At 39.7% G+C, this 12,090-nt stretch overlaps 1 protein-coding gene across 1 annotated transcript in view; it reads right to left on the bottom strand.

Moving 5' to 3' along the window:
* LOC144892559 (P2X purinoceptor 4-like) overlaps positions 1-10,782 on the bottom strand; it is a 218,736-nt gene extending 207,954 nt beyond the window's left edge. The window contains exons 1-2 of the mRNA XM_078779581.1: positions 10,726-10,782; positions 5,465-5,595 (exon numbers count right to left, since the gene is read on the bottom strand). Of these exons, the coding sequence (XP_078635707.1) occupies positions 5,465-5,595 (131 nt within the window). The 5' untranslated portion in view covers positions 10,726-10,782. The remainder of the gene's footprint in view (positions 1-5,464; positions 5,596-10,725) is intronic.
* Positions 10,783-12,090: the final 1,308 nt, after the last annotated feature.

Here is a 12,090-nt window from a genome sequence, read left to right as displayed (position 1 = left end):
AGTAGACATTTTTTGGGCAAGGAAAGTTTGGCCTTAAAAGGCAGGCATTTTTTGGACATGGACAGTTTGGCCTTAAAAGGTAGGAATTTTTTGGACATGGACAGTTAGGCCTTAAAAAGTAGGCATTTTTTGGACAAGGAAAGTTTGGCCTTAAAAGGCAGGCATTTTTTGGACATGGACAGTTAGGCCTTAAAAAGTAGGCATTTTTTGGACATGGACAGTTTGGCCTTAAAGGGTAGGAATTTTTTGGACATGGACAGTTAGGCCTTAAAAGTAGACTTTTTTGGACCAGGAAAGTTAGGCCTTAAAAGTAGACATTTTTGGGACATGGAAAGTTAGGCCTTAAAAATTAGACATTTTTTGAAAGACACCAAATGGACATACATCAAATGGACCTGAAAATGGATACTTGCCAGGACATTAAAGAAATAATGGCAAAGAGTGCTCGGGCACTGAGGTTAGATAAAAAATGTAAGGATAAATAGAAATAATTGTGAATTTTCACCAAAAATGACTATTTATCAGCAGTCTACTGCACGTGTATTTGAAATTCAGTGATTTTTAACAACAAAAGGGCAAAAGACAACAATAACTCTCAATTGCAAACCAGAGGACATCTCAAGCATGTGATGGTTGCCGAATACTACCTATGGGACAGTGTGGAGTCCTCTACTTGTACGTTACTTGTTGAGAAGAATACAAAATATACATATATGCATGTTCTATAGCACTAATAATTTAATTATTTATTCATGGCATCGCCTTAATTTCACAGTTAATGCTATTATTTCATCGGGCAAATAATATAAAGGGTACTGTGCCCGAGAATAAGAAAGGTGGTACAGCCAAAGTGGCCATAACCCCGGTAATCTTTGCAATATAATCATTTACACACAAGACGGCATTGACGGCAATGGTCGTCGTTAATTGTGTGCTCTGCGTGAAATGGAGACACAATAATTCCTGACTGTGCCTCCCTTTCTCTGCTCATGAGACTTCAAGATGAAACAGGAAAATACGCAAAGTCCGTAGGTCGGGCAGTAAGAGTGCTGGGAACATGGTATGGGATACATTAATGGCTTGAGTGAGTTCAAATTAGCAAACAATTGGACTAAATTCGTTCAAATCTCCCATTCCACTGTGATTTTTAAAATTGTCCTGTCGTGATGTCCTCCAGTCTTCTGTCCATGGCCCAATGTGTAGATTGGACAGTGTGTTCATTGTCAACCTCCTGGACGGGGGCTCAGTGCATGTGGATATCATGACCACCACAAACACTCAGCAATGATAACCACCAAAAACATGCAGCAATGATAACCACCACAAACACTCAGCAATGATAACCACCAAAAACATGCAGCAATGATAACCACCAAAAACACTCAGCAATGATAACCACCACAAACACTCAGCAATGATAACCACCACAAACACTCAGCAATGATAACCACCAAAAACATGCAGCAATGATAACCACCACAAACACTCAGCAATGATAACCACCAAAAACACTCAGCAATGATAACCACCACAAACACTCAGCAATGATAACCACCACAAACACTCAGCAATGATAACCACCACAAACACTCAGCAATGATAACCACCACAAACACTCAGCAATGATAACCACCAAAAACATGCAGCAATGATAACCACCAAAAACATGCAGCAATGATAACCACCACAAACACTCAGCAATGATAACCGCCAAAAACACTCAGCAATGATAACGACCAAAAACATGCAGCAATGATAACCACCACAAACACTCAGCAATGATAACCACCACAAACACTCAGCAATGATAACCACCAAAAACACTCAGCAATGATAACCACCAAAAACACTCAGCAATGATAACCACCACAAACACTCAGCAATGATAACCACCACAAACACTCAGCAATGATAACCACCAAAAACACTCAGCAATGATAACCACCACAAACACTCAGCAATGATAACCACCAAAAACATGCAGCAATGATAACCACCACAAACACTCAGCAATGATAACCACCACAAACACTCAGCAATGATAACCACCACAAACACTCAGCAATGATAACCACCAAAAACATGCAGCAATGACAACCACCAAAAACACTCAGCAATGATAACCACCACAAACACTCAGCAATAATAACCATCAAAAACATTCAGCAATGATAACCACCACAAACACTCAGCAATGATAACCATCACAAACACTCAGCAATGATAACCACCAAAAACATGCAGCAATGATAACCACTAAAAACACTCAGCAACGATAACCACCACAAACACTCAGCAATAACAACCATCAAAAACATTCAGCAATGATAACCACCAAAAACACTCAGCAATGATAACCACCACAAACACTCAGCAATGATAACCACCAAAAACATGCAGCAATGATGACCACCAAAAACACTCAGCAACGATAACCACCACAAACACTCAGCAATAACAACCATCAAAAACATTCAGCAATGATAACCACCAAAACATACACAAATCAATGCAACCAAAAACATTCACAAGTCAATGCCATCAAAAACATTCACAAATCAATGCCACCAAAAACATTCACAAATCAATGCCACCAAAAACATTCACAAATCAATTCTACCAAAAACATTCACAAATCAATGCCACCAAAAACATTCACAAATCAATTCTACCAAAAACATTCACAAATCAATTCTACCAAAAACATTCACAAATCAATTCTACCAAAAACATTCACAAATCATAGCCATCAAAAACATTCACAAATCAATTCTACCAAAAACATTCACAAATCAATGCCACCAAAAACATTCACAAATCAATTCTACCAAAAACATTCACAAATCAATTCTACCAAAAACATTCACAAATCATAGCCATCAAAAACATTCACAAATCAATTCTACCAAAAACATTCACAAATCAATGCCACCAAAAACATTCACAAATCAATTCTACCAAAAACATTCACAAATCAATTCTACCAAAAACATTCACAAATCAATTCTACCAAAAACATTCACAAATCATAGCCATCAAAAACATTCACAAATCAATGCCACCAAAAACATTCACAAATCAATGCCACCAAAAACATTCACAAATCAATTCTACCAAAAACATTCACAAATCAATTCTACCAAAAACATTCACAAATCATAGCCATCAAAAACATTCACAAATCAATTCTACCAAAAACATTCACAAATCAATGCCACCAAAAACATTCACAAATCAATTCTACCAAAAACATTCACAAATCAATTCTACCAAAAACATTCACAAATCAATGCCATCAAAAACATTCACAAATCAATTCTATCAAAAACATTCACAAATCAATGCCACCAAAAACATTCACAAATCAATTCTACCAAAAACATTCACAAATCAATTCTACCAAAAACATTCACAAATCATAGCCATCAAAAACATTCACAAATCATAGCCATCAAAAACATGCAGCAACGATAACGACTAATACATGCAGCAATGATAACCACCAAACACATGCAGCAATCATAGTCACCACCAACGTCCAGAAATCATTTAACCATCAAAAACATAAACCAACAAGAAAAAGAGCAATCGGAGATTGCAAACCATCGCCAGGATGTATTTTCAGTGGTTTTTAAGGCTTTTGTGTTAAAACAAATAGGGCGACCAAACCACGTGACCGATGACATCATCATTTTTTTTTCCTAAACGAATTTATTCCTCGATTATGCTCAAGAAATTTCATCTTGATCAGATGAAGTTTTGTACTTGTCAAATTATGATGTCATAATGGAGGCACCTATGACATCATCATTAATATATTTTATTCCCCATGGAGAGTTCTTTACAATGAACCATGTCTCAATTTTTTCTATTCAGCACTTTCGGAGATATAGAGGTGCAATTTTTTTTGGTTTTTCCAAGATGGCGGCCAAACCACGTGACCGATGATGTCATCATTATATTTTTTCTCCACCAGTTTATGCCGACATGGCACTCAATAAATTTCAACTTGATTGCATGAAGTTTTGTACTTGTCGAATTATGATGTCATAATGGAGGCAACTATGACATCATCATTCACATATTTTATTCCCCATGGAGAGTTCTTTACAATGAGCATGTCTCAATTTTTTCTATTCAGCGCTTTCCGAGATATAGAGGTGCAAAGTTTTTCGGTTTTTCCAAGATGGCGGCCGAACTACGTGACCTATGACGTCATAATTATCATTAAAAAATTATACAGGTGGAGTTGCACCTATCGTGAAAATTTCCTGTCAATCGGACCAACGGTTGCAGAGAAAATCATATTTATTCTGTGCGGACAAACAGACAAACAGACAAACAAACAGACAAACAGACAAACAAGAAGACGTCAAGTGGAGCACGATACCTGCAAAATCCGCCCCCCACCCCCAAGAAAAAAAATTCCATAGATACAGCAAATTGTCCATTTCATCAAGATTAAATTGACAATCTTGATCAAAGCTCGGGTCAACAGGAAGAAAAGTGACGATTTTTCAGATTAAAAATGATGATTTTGTAAGGTTGACCTTGAGTTGACCTTTGACTTTTGACCTCAAAAATAGTTAGTTTCCCTATTTAGTGACTCAATGTGCAAATGCTGTTCAATTTTCAAGTCAATCAAATGAAAATTGGTGATTTTAGAAATTTGGTCTATGTTGGCCTTTTGGCCTATGTTCACCGAAAATATAATTTATGGCTGAATTCAATGACCAAATATGCAAGTCCTCTTCAAATTTCAAGTCAATTGGATGAAAAGTGAGGATTTTAGAAATTTGGCAAAGTTGGTGACCTTTGGCCGATGTTGACCTTTTGACCTTTTGACCCCAAAAACAACAGGCTTCTCAATTGGGACGACCTATACAACTTGGTGAAGTTTCATGACAGTCAGTTTAGAATTGTGACCTGTAGGCCGGTGACAAACAAACAGACAAACAGACAAACAGACAGACAGACAAACAGACAGACAGACAGAACCACAAACGCAACCGACCAATTTTGCAAGTAACAAACAAACGGACTCAAATGCAATACCCTCTCCTCTGGCAAGGGTAACTAGACCAGCACTCGGTATAGAGAGCATACATACCTCCACCATGCTAAACAGTTCACGCTTTGTATCCACTGATTGGCCAGATCTGGATCCGGACCTCCAAAATCGAATCAGCTTGTTCTTATCGCCTAACCAACTCACCCACCAAGTTTTATAATAATCCGTCCACAACTTTTTGAAACATCATATATACTGTATATCGTTTTAGACGCTATCACACAACGATGAAGAATTATTTTAAAAATTAAAACCACCAAAAACATGTGGCAATGATAACCACCAAAACATCCATGATATTCAAACAACAAAAGCCAAAATGAAGGAAAAACACCCCTTGCATGAACAAGCAGCTGTTCTAAAAGAACAAAGAACAACAACATTAAAACTCACCCCACAAAGTACACCAGGACGAGCAGTTGAAACACGCGGAAGATAACGCCGAGTCGTCTGCTCCGAACAACAACACTCTTGGAGGTCTCGTAGTCAAAGAACCCTTGGAAGCAATCCATAATGTTTCCCATCTGCTTGGACAAGGAACCAAGCATTTGATAAAGTCATGAACATGGACAAAGAGGTCGATACCACCACCTCCCCCCACCCCCGCCTCGTGTGTGACCCAATCCACCGTGTGTGTGTGACCCACTCCCCCATGTGTGTGTGTGACCCACTCCCCCGTGTGTGTGTGTGACCCACTCCCCCGTGTGTGTGTGTGACCCACTCCCCCGTGTGTGTGTGTGACCCACTCCCCCGTGTGTGTGTGTGGGACCCACTCCCCCGTGTGTGCGTGTGTGACTCACTCCCCCGTGTGTGTGTGTGACCCACTCCCCCACGTGTGTGTGTGTGACCCACTCCCCGGCGTGTGTGTGACCCAATCCTCCACGTGTGTGTGTGACCCACTCCCCTGTGTGTGCGTGTGACCCACTCCCCCATGTGTGCGTGTGACCCACTCCTGTGTGTGTGTGTGTGTGTGTGTGTGTGTGTGTGTGTGTGTGTGTGTGTGTGTGTGTGTGTGTGTGTGTGTGACCCACTCCCCCGCATGTGTGTGTGACACACTCCCCCCGTGTGTGTGTGACCCTCTCCCCCGTGTGTGCATGTGACCCACTGCCCCGTGTGTGCGTGTGACCCACTCCGCTGTGGGTGATCCACTCCCTGGTGCAGTGTGCGTGATGTGGGAGAGATGGGGGCGGGGATGGAGAGGATTTGAGATCTTGAAGTCACATTTTACATGAGATGTAATGACACATTTCAAACTGTATTTCCCATGTGTACGCACATGCATTCACATGTTATCAGAAGTAAATATATTGTGTAGATTACATCATTTGTGCATCTGATAAATTGCCAGTAACCATTTTGTAAAACTGAACGTGCAGCATCTAACTAAATGAAGATGTCCAAATGTCACACACGTCCATGCTCGTGGGATTCCCACGGGTGACCCCACTAGTTTAAATATACTACCGGTACATGTAACAATATCCTCCATTAGACTTGGTTGAATTTAAGATAAGTTGAGGACCGTTGTGGTCATTGGTCCTGACCCCAGTAACATGCTTCCAATGTATGAGTGATCAGCGGTGATGCTTCCAATGTATGAGTGATCAGCGGTGTGAATGAATCAGCAGCGAGCTCAGGGCCACAAACCTTTAAAGATTAAGTCACGTGCCGTACAACTACCTGTCCCACATTGTATAACCCGATGCTCAGTCAAAGACATCCTCAGTAATTTTACCTCCATCACCGGAGATGGACGGAGGTTGTGTTTTCACCCCAGTCTGTTTGCTTGTCTGTGAGCAGGATGTCTCCAAAAGTTATGGACGGATTCGGACGAAATTTGGTGGACAGAATGGGTGTGTGGCAAGGACAAATTGATTACATTTTTGTGAAGATTCGGATCTGGATACGAGAAGTTATTTCTTTTTAATCTACATATAAGAAGCCCTGTGTATTTATTTCTCTGCCACGCAGAAAGTGACCTCACGTTCACGGAAGTGATGTCACATTCGTCACTGAAAAGGAATCTGCGCAATACCTGCGCCATTTGCCAATTTGTTTCCACTCAGGAAAGGTGAATTCATGCCGTGCAGAACTATCACTGCATGCATATGAATTTGGGTTCATTGGATGACCATTTCAGTTGTTTTCACAACTATAACGCTCGGACGTGAAACGTTAGTAATTTTTATATATCCGTAAAAATTATACACATACAAAATAGTAAATAAAATGAGTAAAACTGAGGGGTCAGTAAAAAATATATAAGGGGCTGATTTTTTTCCTATCAACATAATCTATAAAGCAACTGATCTAATCGATCCAAGTGAGTACATCTATAAATTATGTACCGTTCGAATGTGAGCACGTCTACAAATTATGTACCATTTGAATGTGAGTACATATATAAATTATGTACCGTTCGAATGTGAGTACATATATAAATTATGTACCGTTCGAATGTGAGCACGTCTATAAATTATGTACCATTTGAATGTGAGTACATATATAAATTATGTACCGTTCGAATGTGAGCACGTCTATAAATTATGTACCATTTGAATGTGAGTACATCTATAAATTATGTACCGTTCGAATGTGAGCACGTCTATAAATTATGTACCATTTGAATGTGAGTACATATATAAATTATGTGCCGTTCGAATGTGAGTACATATTTAAATTATGTACCACTTGAATGTGAGTACATATATAAATTATGTACCACTTTAATGTGAGTACATATATAAATTATGTACCACTTGAATGTGAGTACATATATAAATTATGTACCATTTGAATGTGAGTACATATATAAATTATGTACCACTTGAATGTGAGTACATATATAAATTATGTACCACTTGAATGTGAGTACATATATAAATTATGTACCATTTGAATGTGAGTACATATATAAATTATGTACCACTTGAATGTGAGTACATATATAAATTATGTACCACTTGAATGTGAGTACATATATAAATTATGTACCACTTGAATGTGAGTACATATATAAATTATGTACCACTTGAATGTGAGTACATATATAAATTATGTACCACTTGAATGTGAGTACATATATAAATTATGTACCATTTGAATGTGAGTACATATATAAATTATGTACCGTTCGAATGTGAGTTCATATATAAATGATGTACCATTTGAATGTGAGTACATATATAAATTATGTACCATTTGAATGTGAGTACATATATAAATTATGTACCATTTGAATGTGAATACATATATAAATTATGTACCATTTGAATGTGAGTACATATATAAATTATGTACCACTTGAATGTGAGTACATATATAAATTATGTACCGTTCGAATGTGAGTACATATATAAATTATGTACCATTTCAATGTGAGTACATCTATAAATTATGTACCATTTTAATGTGAGTACATATATAAATTATGTACCATTTGAATGTGAGTACATATATAAATTATGTACCACTTGAATGTGAGTACATATATAAATTATGTACCACTTGAATGTGAGTACATATATAAATTACGTACCATTTGAATGTGAGTACATATATAAATTATGTACCGTTCGAATGTGAGTTCATATATAAATGATGTACCATTTGAATGTGAGTACATATATAAATTATGTACCATTTGAATGTGAGTACATATATAAATTATGTACCATTTGAATGTGAATACATATATAAATTATGTACCATTTGAATGTGAGTACATATATAAATTATGTACCACTTGAATGTGAGTACATATATAAATTATGTACCGTTCGAATGTGAGTACATATATAAATTATGTACCATTTCAATGTGAGTACATCTATAAATTATGTACCATTTTAATGTGAGTTCATATATAAATTATGTACCATTTGAATGTGAGTACATATATAAATTATGTACTGTTTGAATGTGAGCCCTTCTATAAATTATGTACTGTTTGAATGTGAGTACACAATTAATTATGTCGTTTGAATATGAGTACATCAATTAATGATGTACCGTTTGACAGTGAGTCCGTCTATAAATTATGTACCATGTGGATGTGAGTCCGTCTATAAATTTTGTACCGTTTGAATGCAAGTACATCTGTAAATTATGTACTGTTTGAAAGTGAGTACATCAATTAATGATGTACCGTTTGCATGTGACTCTGTCTATAAATTATGTACCATGTGGATGTGAGTCCGTCTATAAATTATGTACCGTTTGAATGTGAGTACATTGATAAATTATGTACCGTTTGAATGTGAGTACCTCTCCAATTATGTACCATTTGAATGTGTCTGTCTATAAATTATGTACCATGTCGATGTGAGTCTGTCGATAAATTATGTACCATTTGAATGTGAGTCCTGCACATGTCTCTCTTTCTCTTTTCTGCACATGTCTCTTCTTGTGTCTCTCTTTGCTCCTCTAAATCTGTGTACTCCTCTCTCAAGCCTGACAGTCTAACTGAGTGCAGAGTGCACATTGTAGGAGTATGGAGTGCACTTTACCCGAGTACAGAGTGGACTTTGCGTGAGTGCAGAATGCACCATGCGTGAGTACTGAGTGGACCTTGCGCGAGTACAGAGTGCACCTTGCGTGAGTACAGAGTGTACCTCGCGTGAGTTCAGATTGCACCTCGTGCGAGTACAGATTGCACCTCGCTCGAGTACAGAGTGCACCTCATGCAAGTATAGATTGCACCTCACTCGAGTACAGAGTGCACCTCACGGAAGTACAGAATGCACCTTGCATGAGTACAGAGTGCATCTCACTCGAGTACAGAGTGCACCTCGTGCAAGTACAGGGTGCACCTCGCTCGAGTACAGAGTACACCTCGCGCGAGTACAGATTGCACCTTGAGTGAGTACAGAGTGCCCCTCGCTCGAGTACAGATTGCACCTTGCGTGAGTACAGAGTGCACCTCGCACGAGTACAGATTGCACGTTGCGTGAGTACATAGTGCACCTCGCACTAGTACAGATTGCACCTTGCCTGAGTACAGAGAGGACTTTGCGTGAGTACAGAGTGCACTTTGTGTGAGAGTGCAGAATGCACCCTGCGTGAGTACTGAGTACATGAGTACAGAGTACACCTTGCGTGAGTACAGATTGCACCTCACTCGAGTACAGAGTACACCTCGCTCGAGTACGGAGTGCACCTTTTGTGAGTACAGAGTGCACCTTGCCTGAGTACAGAGTGCACCTCGCTCGTGCACAGAGTGCACCTCGTGCGAGTTCAGATTGCACCTTGCCTGAGTACAGAGTGCACCTCGCGCGAGTACAGAGTACACCTTGCGTGAGTACAGAGTACACCTCGCGTGAGTACAGAGTGCACCTCACTCGAGTACAGAGTACACCTCGCTCGAGTACGGAGTGCACCTTTTGTGAGTACAGAGTGCACCTTTTGTGAGTACTGATTGCGCCTTATGTGAGTACTGTGTACATGTTGTGTCCATGTCGCTTTTATCACTTTGGCTGGACCCCCTATAGTATGTCACCCACTATATGACTTACGAACCACAGGTGTCTTGTTCATAAGAGTTCACACAGCACGAGACCACAGCACAAACACGTGGAAGCCTAACAGGTAAAGACAAGTACACCATGAGTTACCTTGTTCACACCATGTCTTACCTTGTTCACACCATGTCTTACCTTGTTCGGTTACCTTGCACGCAGTCCGATTCCTCGGTTTGTCCCTCGTATTCTCTCCTGTCCATGACCCTAACCCTTCCCTTTATGGTTTCCCGGCCCTCCCCCTTCCTTCGCTCTCCCGGTCCCATAATTGCTCCTTTCAGCTCCTTAATCATTTCCAAGAGGGGGAGACGGAGCGAGGGGATGGACATGGAGATTAAATGGGATAAAATGACGAGGATGTGGAAGAAGCAGTTAATGGGTTGAGGTCACGGGTCGCTTCTGGAGAGCACTGAGAGGAAGGATCGATGAGATAACTATAACCATTATTGGGATTGGTCAAAAGGATGGGCAATCCCATATAGATTGTTATAGGGACCAATATGGACAAGGAAAAAGATGAGAGAGAGAGAGAGAGAGAGAGAGAGAGCAGTTTGTAAAGAAATCCTTGGAAACCCGAAATGAGCAAACGGTCCACAGAAACATTGGAGTTGTTGAGGTTTCTCTTGGAGATCGATAAATGGATTCAGATCATTGATTTGGTTTGTATGTGTAAAAGCAATTTGGGGTGAAATGTTATAGTTTAAAATCATCGGTGTAACATGCACCAGTTTACAAGTCATCACCATCCTGTCTGTACCACTGCGAGGTCATCGAGAGTACAATGTACATTACATCCCATGACGTCACGGATATTAATGTCGTCAGTCAAGGTCGTTTGGGGAATAAAAACAATGAAAACAGACAGACGACGTGTCCATGTCGTGCTTTTAATATCACTTACTCTTATTGCCCTGCTCCACCTCCTGGGAGGTCCGTTACTGTGACGTTCGTATATGACGTCACAAATGGGGAAATATTTTGTATTTAAAAACAAATCCAATCCTGCTTCAGTACCACAGCAAGAATTAAATAATAAAAGCTACAATTAATTAATCATGAGATTCTTATTCCATCTTAAATGGGGAATTATGCAAAACGATCCCGGATTAAGATTTTCACCATTTTGGGCCGAACAGGCAAGGAAAGGAAGGAACAGGGAAAGAGGATTAGGTTAGGGATGGTTAATAGGGAGATTAAAGGTCTTGGGTAAAAGGATGGAGGATGAGGACGTGGGATGGTGGATGGTGGATGGATGAGCATCCTGCTTGAAACCCTGGAGGAAAGAATGGGATTGGACAGACCCAGGAAGACAGGTCCACAGCCAGGAGAGAAAAATGAACAAAAGATGGCGGATATGTAGGAAGTCTCGACTTTCTGAATTTAACCAGGACGGGGTTACTGAGAGAACGTCTGCTTCCGGGAGAGACCTGGGAGACCAGCAGTGCACGGAAAGAAGAAGGTGTGCAAGGACCAGGATGGAGGGGAAGAGGATGGAAACCATCA

Source organism: Myxine glutinosa, chromosome 6 (assembly GCF_964187855.1).
Source record: "Myxine glutinosa chromosome 6, kmMyxGlut1.1, whole genome shotgun sequence".
In the NCBI taxonomy this organism is placed as follows: Eukaryota; Metazoa; Chordata; class Myxini; order Myxiniformes; family Myxinidae; genus Myxine; species Myxine glutinosa.
Note: the sequence above shows the minus strand (reverse complement) of the source record. Positions and strands in the feature narration are given on the sequence as shown.